The sequence below is a fragment of the Rana temporaria genome, chromosome 1, assembly GCF_905171775.1.
Source record: "Rana temporaria chromosome 1, aRanTem1.1, whole genome shotgun sequence".
NCBI classification, from domain to species: Eukaryota; Metazoa; Chordata; class Amphibia; order Anura; family Ranidae; genus Rana; species Rana temporaria.
Window position 1 is genome coordinate 286,829,435 of NC_053489.1, and position 13,776 is coordinate 286,843,210.

At 39.9% G+C, this 13,776-nt stretch overlaps 1 protein-coding gene across 3 annotated transcripts in view; it reads right to left on the minus strand.

Annotated features, from left to right (window-relative positions):
* Positions 1 to 13,776, minus strand: part of MAMDC2 (MAM domain containing 2) — a 133,497-nt gene that overhangs the window by 100,805 nt on the left and 18,916 nt on the right. For all 3 annotated transcript variants that reach the window (XM_040356750.1, XM_040356741.1, XM_040356758.1), the window contains exon 2: positions 4,918 to 5,031. In XM_040356750.1, the coding sequence (XP_040212684.1) occupies positions 4,918 to 5,031 (114 nt within the window). The remainder of the gene's footprint in view (positions 1 to 4,917; positions 5,032 to 13,776) is intronic.

Genomic DNA, 13,776 nt, shown 5'->3' on the forward strand with positions numbered 1-13,776 from the left:
ATGGGGAAAAAAAAAAAAAACACTTTTAGCTAAACTTCAGCATATACAGTGCCTTTGATTTTTTTCCTTTACTTGGTATATCGTCTTCTAGTGTTATATAGTGTACTCTTGTAACATAATATATGATTCTAACACATATCATAAATAAGTGAATATAAAAAATATGGCCATAATACCTAAACATACTGTTACAGATTTACTGTATACACAAAGAAGCACACCAGCGCCTGTGTTTACATGACCAGGATGTTGTCACACTTCATTTACCACAGTGTAGGGAATGTTAATGATCTTGGTGTGTGATGACTGCACTAAACATCAGATTTAAAGTAGATCTAAAGATCTGTCACTCCCCCCCCCCAATGTTGCCCCCCATGTTGCTTGTTAACAGATAAGCCTAATGGGAGACCTAATATACTTACCTTCAACCTGGAACAGTCATCCTTTGGGCTTGTCTTATTATGTGATTTGCGCTGCTACTTGAATTTTGTTTGGAACTAATTGGCTGCCTCTGCCTGATCCTTATGGAAATTTGCAATTTATGGGACATTTTAATATTCTGTTTTGAATTAGCTTTGCTATCAAATTCATTATCCTCAGGCCTGATTTTCTTGCACTTTGATCCCTACATTTTACCAGGTGTTTTGCACAATTTTCTCCACTGAAACTGCCATTTGCTTCGAAGCTTATAAATTTGATGGGGAATTTTTAAATTGAAGGAGCACAATGCATCTTTATGATATTCTTAAATATTAATGGAGCAATTATATTGAAAGGATATTCATTTTTAAACATAGGGATAAGCAAACTTGGCCAAGTTTGGTTCTGACCAGGTTTGGTGAACCCAGCAGGAAGTCCCCAAACATAGCACTTAACCCCATCAAAGTACATGGGAAGGGAAAATAGCTTTTTTTATAGCCTTTAGAAAAGCTGATAGGAAAGCTTTTCTTGAGAAATGGGCATGGGTAGCTAGTATTTTGAAATACCTTTCATCAGAGAGAAATTTTTCATATGGTTTAAGAGGGCGGCATTAAAAAGACACAAATTATTAAAATCACATGCTTGCTGGATAGCTTAAAGCTGCGTGTGGTGTTACAAACAGTACGATTTAGTCTTTTTAAAGTGGCAGTACAAAATTAAACAGGAACAAAAATGCTGTGGGGGATTCCCCTAAAATTCCACAAAGACCGCTATCCAGGCTTAGAGCCTAGGTAGCCAGGAAAGCTAGGGCAGTGAGCATGGAGCTCTCCCCCTTCCTGTTTTTTTAGACTAGGCCACATAGCTTTCAACATTAGGATGTTACCTTGTAGGACACTTTGTCCTGATGTTGAGGGACAAGGGCCTCTTCCCCACAATCTGGTGAACTTCATGAATGATGTAATTAAAACAGAACTAAATACACTAAAATTACCTCCTCTCTAATGGTCCAGGTCCCTCGCCGGTGCTAGCATCTTCTTCCCAGGTTCTGGTCTTCAGCCATTCTCATTGACCAGTGCGGGATGACACATGCACGGGAATCAGTCTTCCCTTTAAACAGGGACAATGCCAGTGATGTAAGCTCAAAGCGGCAAGTAGGTAGGTAGGTGTATGTTATTGCAGAAGAGACATGTCTCTTCTGTGATAATAATGTGCCTGCTCACAGCCTTTTGTTAAATGTCTTCAGTTCCTGCTTTATGTTCAGCTATGTAACATAAATTTCCTGAGGAAGTGAGCGGAAATGAAGATACTTCCATGCAACTTAAGTGCCATATACTGCAATGTAAACCCTTAAAAGTTACATGAAAGTTGCACCTGAATGTAATACATGCAATAGTTGTGCAACTGTTGTCCATTATAATTGGTCAAAGCCAACATCCAAGTCGAAACCATCCAAAGTTGCCTCAAAGTTGCATCAACGCTGCGTTAAAGTTGCACTCCAAAGTCGCAGGACTTTGTAGTTGTACAAGGGTGAATGGAGCCAAAATATGTAGAGATGCAGATATACTGTACAGTATACAAACCACAGGGGGGAGCTGGTGAAAATATTTTACACTAACGAAAGGGTCACTTTAAGCAAGCATGCCAAATAAATGTATCTTAAAGTTTCATAACTCAGAATACAAATAATTGTTAGCACAGAAAGACATACCAAGAACAGATTCCATGACAACACTGTTTTGCAAATTTAACTCAAGTCATCTTGAATAAATGTAAAACATTCACAGCACAAAACGAATCCAGCTACTTGTGGTCTTCATCCTCCAGGCAGTAATACAGTTATGTGGTAGAATACCCCCTTTGCTACGGTTACAGCTGACAAATGCAACTTTCCATTTGGGAATGAATGTGTGCGAATATATAAATAGCTAATTTAATTCAGTAGTGGGAATCCCCCATTTGATCAGCAGTTGGTGACTATTAACCACGGTGGCATGTGTTACTTTCCAGGCATTTGGTTCTTCTGGAAGACTGAAATACTGCCTGTGGTATTTTAGACACAGAGGACTTCACGGGCTACATACACAATTTTTTAATGAGATGTGCAGCCAATTGCATAGCACAGAGGTGCATAACATAAATAGATTGGGGGTTATTTATGAAAAGGAAAATCCACTTTGCACTACAAGTGCACTGCAAGTGCCCTTGAAAGTGCACTTGTAAGTGCAGTCGCTGTAGATCTGAGGGGAAGCTCTGAAATTAGAGGAGGGCCTGCTGATTTTATCATCCAATCATGTGCAAGCAAAAGCGCTGTTTTTTATTTTCCTTGCATGTCCCCCTCAGATCTTCAGATCTACAGCAACTGCACTTGAAGTGCACTTGTAGTGCAAAGTGGACTTGCCTTTCCTAAATAACCCCCATGGTGATATTCACTCTCTGTTATAAATGAGCATGTAAGTGCCTAATCTGGCTATTTCTGTAAACTAGGGGGCAGATCCACATACATACGCTGTGCCCGGGGCAGATGTCAAATACATTACGCCGCTGTAACTTACTTTGAGTTGGTTTGAATCCTCAACGAATTCGCGCCGTAAGTTACGGCGGCGTAGTGTATCTCTCGCGGCGGAATTCAAATTGGGCGGGTAGGGGGCGTGTTTCATTTAAACGAAGCGTGTCCCTGCGCCGAACGAACTGCGCATGCGCCGTCCATAAAAACTCCCAGGGTGCATTGCTCCAAATGACGTCGCAAGGACGTCATTGTTTTCAACGTGGACGTAAATGGCGTCCAGCCCCATTCACGGACGACTTACGCAAACAACATAACATTTTCAAAATTAGACGCGGGAACGACGGCCATACTTAACATTGAGTACGCCACCATATAGCAGCTTTAACTATACGCCGGAAAAAGCCGAACGGAAATTACGTAAAAAAATGCGACGGCCGGTCGTACGTTGGTGGATCATCGGAAATAGCTAATTTGCATACTTGACGCGGATTACGACGGGAACGCCACCTAGCGGAAGCCGAAAAATTGCATCTAAGATCCGACGGCGTACGAAGACGTACGCCTGTCGGATCTAACACAGATGCCGTCGTATCTTGTTTTGTGGATACCAAAACAAAGATACAACGCGCCAAATTTGAAATTACGCTGCATATCAAGAGATACGCCGGCGTAATTTCTTTGAGGATCTGCCCCTAAGTTGCTGACTTACAGGATAGCCAACCTCATAAAATAATTTCCCGGAAATTTAGTGCCAACTCGGTATACCTAAACTGGTCATATTATGGTCTGTTAACTTTTCAAATGTTATAAGTATAAAATAGTATTTTTGCAGGTTAAAAACAATTGTTTCAAAAATATCTAAAGAACATTTCATTTAATCCTTTAAAGCAAAAATTCAAATGTTTAGCAGGCGATAACATGCATGCACTGAATTCCCAGTGGGAATAATAAGTGGATTCCTGCGGTTGGTATGACAGGTGCATGTGAATAGTTTTCATACCCCTTGAAACTTTCCATGATCTGTCATCTGATTTCCGTATCATGTGTACAGGCCATAAGGGTTTGATTTACTAAAACTAAAAGTGGAAAATCTGGTGCAGCTGTGCATGATAGCCAATCAGCTTCTAACTTCAGCTTGTTCAATTAAGTTTTGAGAAAAATACCCAGAAGCTGATTGGTTTTTATGCAGAGCTGCGCCAGATCTTCACTCTCCAGTTCTAGTAAATCAACCCCATAAACGACTAATGTATAACTAATACATCTAGAGCAAAACAATGGAAATGTAAGAAGGGGATATTAGGGACTGAGACATTTAAGCTGGCCATACATTTTATTGTAATTGAACTGTATGCCCTTATGTTGTAAAGCACTGCATAAACTTCAAATTGGCACCATATAAATCCTGTATAATAATAAAAATTATAACTATAGCATTTTCTTCAATTTCTTTTAGATTTACCTTTAGATTTCATGTAGTACAAGGGCCTGATTGATTGCAAACATATTGAAAGTGTTAAAAGTCTAACCTCATATTATGTGGTTTTGGTAAATCTCAAGGAAAATTGTACAATACATTTGTATAATGTATGGCCAGCCTAAGTCCCAAAAAGAGCACAGTCCCTCCAAATAGGAGACATTAGGGAGGTGTGTTACATAACAGAAAAAAACAGGGTTTAGAATCAGCAACAGAAATGCTATTGTTGAGCTTTATTTTGGGAAAAGGATGTAGTTAGTCAGCTCTGAAATCCTTTCAAATTTCTGGGGACAAAAATTTAAAGCCAGTCATAAGTCCTGCAAATCCAGGATACCTGGCACTGATAGATTTACAGTAGTACTGTTGCTGTTCTGAATATGAACCTCTTGATACATTTCCTAGTGCTTCACTCTTCTTGTGACTGTAAACATGACCAGGTTTTATAAAGATCTCCAAACAGCACTCATAGCACTATTGCAAAAGAAAAAACAGTAAACTAAAATTACATTGACTGTACCTTCCAAATTTACAACCCATGGAAGAAAGGCAAAGGCAGATTTGTAGGCACATGTGTTGTTTTCAAAAGTGCAAGATCCTTCGGAGACAGTGGCCCCTTCAGTAAACTGCAAACCTGCCAACAAAAAGAAAGCTCAGTTTTTTACAGCCATTGAGTAGCATGGAAATTACTATATAGAAGAGACCAGTTTAATGAAGTGTATGAGAGGCTTGCCAAAGGCTCAGCCACAGAGTCCAATTCATATTTTTACCAACTGAGTTTAGGATTCAGGTACAACAAACAAAGTAAAGGGCATAAATAAAACTGATAATGTATATTAGTACATAGTAGTTTTTTTTTCTATTCATTCAACCCAGCAGGGCGGAATGAAAAAAAAAAATGAAGAGCCCAGGAGCCGCTGAGCTATTGTGTTCTGACAGGGAGACGGCCATTGGCTGAGAGCGCCAATCGGGAGTCCTTTTTCAGTCATGCCCCTTCAACAGAAGCCGGTCGGCTTCTGTTGGACCAGCTGCCGTACACACAACAGAAAGTAAAAGAGGATCTCTCCAAAATAAGGAGTATCTTTTTTTAGGCTGCCCATATATATGTTACAGCCTGGCATTCAAACTCTACTAGCCACTGTAGATCTACTAAACTATATAATATGAGGAACTACCTAAATTATCCAATTACTTTAAATCTAATCAGGCAGGCCCTTCCTTTACATACTTGTTAGCCAGGGGCGTAGATAAGGGGGAGGTCCGGGGTCAAAACCCCCCCAGAGCATCCTGCCAAAATGCCCACTGTCAGAGCCCCTCCTGATGCGCCACTCATCCTAGCATACACTATATAAAGCAGATTGTACAATCAGACTGTAATGTGTGTGGTGAGCTTTAGACAGGTGTCACCATAACATGTGTACCCTTTGGAAGATTGTCCCATTATTACTGTTGCAGTGACAAATCCAGTTTTATTAAATTCCCATCACTTTCAGTCCCAATGATAATGGTCACCAGAAGACACAGACACCAAAAGACAGTTTTTTTTTAAGAAAAAACATTTTATACATAACAAAGAATTCCAGGATCGCTATGAGTGTCCTAAAGAGTAAGCCCAGTACGAAAACTTCCCACTCAGGCAAGCTTTCTCTCTTTGAAGCTATCTAATAGGAAGTGGGTACTTTTCTGTCTCAATAACCTGTTAACCTGTGTTTATAAATTTCATGTTGAGCTATTGAGTTCTGTTGCTAACCGTTTTTGTTTTTGTTTTTTGTTTTTTTACAGAAGAAAATATGTGAAAAAGCTCATCCAGCTGGCTGGATAGAAAAATCCATAATATTCAATATTATTACCTAACTAAAAGAAAAAAAAAGTGCTGCCTTCCCTGTCAAATTGCCTCTAAACAGGTGATTGCAGTAGGATGATTTTAAGACCAATTCATGTAGTTACTTTTCAGTTTGTCAGTGTACATATTTCTGACTAGTGTTTAGAGTTACAATAAAAATACAGACATGTAGAGAGACTTTTTCTACAATTACAAATATATATAAAAAAATCCATCTGCACAGATATTTGTTTTTTTCTGATGACACATCTTTAGTACTAACGGTCATTTTAGAGCCGTGACACACTAGCAACTTTGTAGCAGAGCTCAGTAGCAGTTATAAATCTCTGATTATTTTCTTTGGCAATTTGTAGCAGGCTGTAGAGTTGCTGCTGTAGCTGGCGTGTGTGCTTTTCTATGATCTACAAATCAATTCATGATCATGAGCTATAAGATGACGGACACTGGAAATTTTGTAGCTAACAGCTAAGTGACTTAGCTACATATGACATAGATATTTCACTGACGGCAATTTCTATTTTCCTAGGAACAAAATGCTAGAAAAATCTGTTCTGTAAATGCTACCAATGTCTGCTACAATATAGCTTGTGACATGGTCCTTGGGGAAAAAAAAAACATTGCTTGGCTTGAAAGCGCATATTTGTCCACATTGCTGTCTTCTTTCTCTAGATAAATGGAAACCCCTGCTGTACTAAGCTTTGGTTATAATAAGCCAAGACTTCAATGGAGCACTATTATGGAGAGATGGAGCCATACTGTACATTGAACTAGATCTTTGCTTAACATCAGTTTAGTTCCTGGAAATGCAGCATGCACTTTACAGTTATTCTTAAAGTGTAACTTCACCCAAAAGGGGGGGTTTACTTGTTTGCATCCCCCCAACAATTGCCACTTTCCCCACAACCTTCTGGGAAACATCACAGGTCCTAGAAGACTGCAATACTATTCTCAAAGCACAGTGTTGTGGGAAGCCAGGTGTGAAACCATAAAGGCTTTACTGCCAGTTTCCCTTAGTTAAGATGCCAGGACCTGGACCTGAAGTGGATCGAAGAATCGGCTTAGGTGAGGGCAATGCTGGTCAGCAGTTACAGTATTTGTAGCTGCTGACTTTACATTTTTTGGGGGAGAGACTGGAGATCCTCTTTAACCACTTAAGGACCCGACCAATATGCTGCCTAAAGACCCAAGGTGTTTTTACAGTTCGGGACTGCGTCGCTTTAACAGACAATTGCGCGGTCGTGCGACGTGGCTCCCAAACAAAATTGGCGTCCTTTTTTCCCCACAAATAGAGCTTTCTTTTGGTGGTATTTGATCACATCTGCGGTTTTTAGTTTTTGCGCTATAAACAAAAATAGAGCGACAATTTTGAAAAAAATGCAATATTTTTTACTTTTTGCTATAATAAATATCCCCCAAAAACATATATAACTTTTTTTTTTCCTCAGTTTAGGCCGATACGTATTCTTCTACCTATTTTTGGTTAAAAAAAAAAAATCGCAATAATCGTTTATCGGTTGGTTTGCGCAAAATTTATAGCGTTTATTTTTTTAATTTTTTTTACTACTAATGGCGGCGATCAGCGATTTTTTTCGTGACTGCGACATTATGGCGGACACTTCGGACAATTTTGACACATTTTTGGGACCATTGTCATTTTCACAGCAAAAAATGCATTTAAATTGCATTCTTTATTGTGAAAATGACAGTTGCAGTTTGGGAGTTAACCACAGGGGGCGCTGTAACAATTAGGGTTCACTGTGTGTGTGTTTACAACTGTAGGGGGGTGTGGCTGTAGGACTGACATCATCGATCAAGTCTCCCTAATAAAAGGGATCACTTGATCGATGCGCCGCCATAGTGAAGCACGGGGAAGCCGTGTTTACACACGGCTCTCCCCGTTCTTCAGCTCCGGGGAGCGATCGCGACGGGGCGGCTATAAACGAATAGCCGCACCGTCGTCCCGGATCGCTCCCCAAAGGCTTACCGACCGCCGCATGTACCGGACAGGTACGTACATGTACGTACATGTGCCTGTCCGTGCCATTCTGCTGACGTATATGTACATGAGGAGGTCGGCAAGTGGTTAAGGGTACTTTCACATTGGGGCCGCGGCTGCGGTAGCGCTAAAGCGTCACTAATTTTAGTGGTGTTTTAGCACTGTTTAAGTGGCGTTGTTCGGCTGTGCAGTGCTCCCACATGGCAGCGTCTTTCCTTTACAGAGTTCTGTGAATGAATGAACTACAAGTACTTACAGCCTTTGCAGCTGTCGGCTTGTAGTTCTCAATGAACTACCAGGGCGCTGTTGAGTTTGTTCATTGTAGTAGTTCATTGATTCTTCCTGTCAGTGTGTAACTGCCTGCTTGTTCAAGGTACGAGCAAACAGCTTCCATTGACAGTCTGCAAGAGCCCTGCTTTGCGATCTGCTGATCGTGGGTGCAATGCTTTTCAGTCTCCTACAAAAAATAAAATAAATGCAATTTTTTTACCAGCAAAAAATGTGCATCCTTTCATGAAAATAAAGCTAACAAAAAGTTGTAAAATTCATACTTAAAGGCTAAGTTCACCTTTGTTCAACTTTTTTTTCCCTCTAAATTCCAGCTTTCCTATGTACCAATACTGTATAGCATTAATGTACTTATTTTACATAAATAAAATGGCTTTCCTTTAGTTCTACACCGGATCACCTCACTCTCATTATAGCTGTTTAAACACATTGCTCAATTACTTCTGCCTTACTTCCTGGACAGAGTTGAGCTCATGACACAGGAAGGAGTTAATCAGCTGAGGGTAGATGATGCAGGGTGTGTGCTAATGAGATCAGATGGTCAACTCCTTCCAGTGTCATGACCTTAAGTCTGTTCATGAGGTTTAAAAAAAAATAGAGATCACATATCAAACCCCTCTTGATTCAGTTTTTTTTTGCTAAGAACAGTAATTAAAATTACATTAAGAAACTGCGGTGGCTGAGGCTAAAAAGGGTTGTGTTGCTAAATATGCAGCTATGGAGACAAACAAGGGATCCAGTCCAAAACAGTTTTAAAAAAATTACAAACTGTGAAGTTCTCCCTGCATCTCAGAACTACAATTATTTTCATCTGTTGGTTGATGCATCATTTCCATAAATTCCAGACCTGTGAAATAACACAGGAAAACGTTTTATAGGACTTTACAGATTATTTAGCCTAAAATAAGAAACCTAACCTATTTTCCTAAGATTCTTAATTGTTTATTGTAATGGATGATAAATACAATGTTTTTATACTGTACAAAACTAAAAAAAAAAAAAAAAAAAAAAAGAGAATGAAAGAGAGAGCAAGATCTGTCTTCCAACATTTCTTTGTTGTGATCACTTTGGATCTGCACCAAGAGCAACTTTGCAATTTTCTTTTATAATGAAAAGATTGTTTCATTTTTTTAACAGAAAATAGGGGAACTGATTCTTAATCTTTCAAAGAAATTTCCAATGAAAATGTTGTTTTAAGTTTGTTGCTCAAAACTTGAAAACAATACATACGCTTTTCTAGGAAAGAGTCATACATTTTTGGTCCCTATAAAGTTCAGTTGGAGTGCCTGAAAGTGTGCATAACAAATGTTTTTCTTGAGATTTTTTAGACTCTCCTTCTCCTAGTAAATAATATATCCATTACATAAAAAAACACTAAAGTCTAAAATGCATACACAAATGTGCATAAAAAAGTGAATATACAAAATTTTCATACATTATGACGACTTATGCCGCGTACACACGATCGGTTAAACCGATGAGAATGGTCTGATGGATCGTTTTCATCGGTCAAAACTAATCGTGTGTGGGCGCAATCGGTTATTTAACCGCTTCCATACAGGGCTTTTATACACACATCCATACCAGGCCTATTCTGGCACTTCTCTCCTACATGTACAAATCATCATTTTTTTGCTAGAAAATTACGCAGAACCCCCAAACATTATATATGTTTTTTTAGCAGACACCCTAGGGAATAAAACGACGGTCATGGAAACGTTTTATCTTGCACGGTATTTGCGCAAGAATTTTTCAAACGCCTTTTTTTGGGAAAAAAATTGTTTCATGAATTAAAAAAATAACAAAACAGTGAAGTTAGCCTAATTTTTTTGTAAAATATGAAAGATGATGTTACACCGAGTAAATAGATACCTAACATGTCACGCTTTAAAATTGCGCACACTCATGGAATGGCGCCAAACTTCGGTACTTAAAAATCTCCATAGGCAACGCTTTGAAATTTTTTACAGGTTACCAATTTAGATTTACAGAGGAGATCTAGTGCTAGAATTGTTGCTGGCACTCTAACGCACGCGGCGCTACCTCACATATGTGGTTTAAACAGTGTTTACATATGTCGGCGGGACTTGCGCATGCGTTCACTTCTGTGTGCGAGCTACTGGGGACAGGGGTGTTAAAAAATAAAAATGTTATTCTTTTTTTTTTTTTTTACATATTTATTTATTTTTTTACACTTTTTTTTTATTTTAATTTTTTTTATTATCACTTTTATTCCTATTACAAGGAATGTAAACATCCCTTGTAATAGGAATGTGTGTGACAGGTACTCTTTATGGAGAGATGCAGGGTCAATAAGACCCCACATCTCTCCTCCAGGCTGGAAAGCATGAAATCGGTGAAAAAAAATTCACCGATCTCATGCTTGCTGTTGCGGCTTTGTTTACTTACGGGGACCCGGGCGTGACATCATCACATCGCGCCCGGGTCCTCCGACAGTCATAGAGATGACTGGTGACCATCTGGTCACCAGTCATCTCTATGCTTCCTGCCAGCGCCGGACGATTCGTTCTCCGGGCCCCCGATGGCACGGGAGAGCCCGGAGAAGCACCGGATGGCGGAGGGAGGGGGGATGTCCCCTCCCGCCGCCTGTAAGAACGATCTAGCGGCGGAATCGCCGATATGATCATTCTTACGTTGTGCAGAATCGCCGGCAGAAGAGAAGGATATCTGAATGATGCCTCTAGCTGCAGGCATCATTCAGATATCCCCCCACAAAGCCCAGGACGTCATATGACGTCCACCCGGATCAGTAGAGGTCCTTTGTGGACGTCATTTGACAATGGGCCGGGCGGGAAGTGGTTAACCATCGGTTAAAAAAAAGCCAACTTGTTTTAAATTTAACCAATGGATTCCTAACCGATAGGAAAGAACAGATCGTTAGTAGGCACGACCATCTGTTAAAAATCCACGCATGCTCAGAATCAAGTCGACGCATGCTTGGAAGCATTGAACTTCGTTTTTTTCAGCACGTCGTCGTGTTTTACGTCACCGCGTTCTGACACGATCGGTTTTGTAACCGATGGTGTGTAGGCGTGACATACCATCAGTCAGCTTCATCAGTTAACCGATGAAAACGGTCCATCAATTCCGTCGCCGCGTGTGTCTCTGTGTAGTGCGTGATGATGTCACAAGCTAGGCCACACCTACGGATAGGCAGCCTATCCCCGACGACGTCCTGTTTGTGACAAAACGCGTAGGTGTGGCCTAGCTTGTGACGTCATCACGCACTACACAGAGAAACGCGGCGACGGAATTGAGCAGACGGAGGAAGAACAGAGGAGACGCCACTCCATTACATTCACTTTTGCGCTGTACTTTTTTCAACTAATTTTTTTAAATTGTTCCAGCTTCAGAGGTAGTCTTATTGGAAAGACTTTTAAACATCCCTGAGCCCCATAAGACTGCTGCAATACTGGTCTTTCCATCTGCTAAGGGGACTACATCTTTATTTATCGGGTGTTCCTTTCGGTGGAGGACTTCTTCTCAATTTATTTAGACACTATTATCCATGAACTTTTTTCATTTATTTGGATGTGGAATACATTTCTTGGGCTTTTTTTTACATCAAAGTTCTTTTTTTCACAGTTCACTTCACCAATTTATTTTTCAGTTGTTTTTGGTGGTCAATATATAATTTTTATAGCGCTGTACTTTCTTGTTTTAAAAGTATGATTCTTTAAAAAAATATATATATATATATTTTAAGGGTGAACATAGCTTTAGGGAAATTTACTCTTTTAAGAACATTAATAAAAGAGATTGTGGGTACCACTAGTTTACACTCCTGTCGAATTGAATGGCTTACTTAATAAGCCTTACACAATGGCAGTCATTTTTGTATACTTTTAAATATATATATATATATTTTTAATTATACTTACTAACCCTTTTTACCAAGAGAAAATAATTGGTTAATTAAAAACAAGATCTGAAACCTGTACAGTAAAGTGGATCATGTTACATGAACCTTAACGGCTTGGCCTGTCCTGCTTTAACTAATCTAGTAATCTTCTACACCTCATAAATTCAGATTAGGACTGTTTCTTGTCAGTCTGTTCTTTGTTACTTTGTTTTAAGTGTTTTTCCACTTTTGTAGCCAAATTGTGATAATGCCAACTTTAAAGCGGGGGTTCACCCAAAAAAAAAATTCTAACATTACATTGAGCCGAGTTGTGAGAATGACATTATGCTGTTTTTTATCTCCTTGAGGTACATACCGTTTTATCTATATTTTCACCGCGGCTTCCGGGAATGTAATCTCCGGGACTGGGCGTTCCTATTCACATGCTAATTGATTGACATGCTTCTGACCGGCGCATACATCGCGTCACGAGTTGCCGAAAGAAGCCGGACTGCGAGTCGGCTCTATACGGCGCCTGCGCACCGACGTTCGGCTTCTTTCGGCAACTCGTGATGCGCTGTATGCGCCGGTGGGAAGCATGTCAATCAATTAGCATGTGAATAGGAACGCCCAGTCCCGCAGATTACATACCCGGAAGCCGCGGTGAAAATATAGATAAAATGGTATGTACGGCAAGGAAATAAAAAAAAAAAACAGCATAATGTCAGTCTCACAACTCGGCTCAATGTAATGTTAGAAAAAATTTTGTGGGTGAACCCCCCGCTTTAAACTTGTTACACTTTTTTACTCACATAGCATAACTTAAAAGAAAATTCAAATTGCTGCTTACCTTGCTTAAATATTCTACTTAGCTTGCCTTTCTATGGAGGCTGTGGAGTTATGTTAACCATAATTAACCTTGTCTGTACTGTGCTGGCAGATCTTCATTATCAGTCGCACACTAGATATGTATATCACCTGTCCTAACAAAGGGTTTACCTCTTACAGCTTGGGTGGTACTGTATGTTAGGCTAGATTGGTACCGTATGTTAGGCTAGGTTCACACTTATGCTACCTGTGTTTTATGTGTAGGCAGACAATTCATTTCAATGGGCTTCCCTACCCACAGAAACGCAGGGAAAGAAGTCACTGACTCTTTCTTTTTAAATTGTGCTGCACTGAGCTGCATGGTGCCGCAGCACCATGTGATTTGGCATGCACTAAAACACCTTTGCCAATGTGTAGGGGTGCTATTAAGTAATAATGGCACCCCGGCGCATCTGGTAAAGAGCAGCACTTCATGCCTGCAGGTCAGGAAAGTATTGGATTTTGTGAGCGTTCCTGAGTCACACAAGTGTGAACCTAGCCTTGGTGCACAAAAACTGTCTTT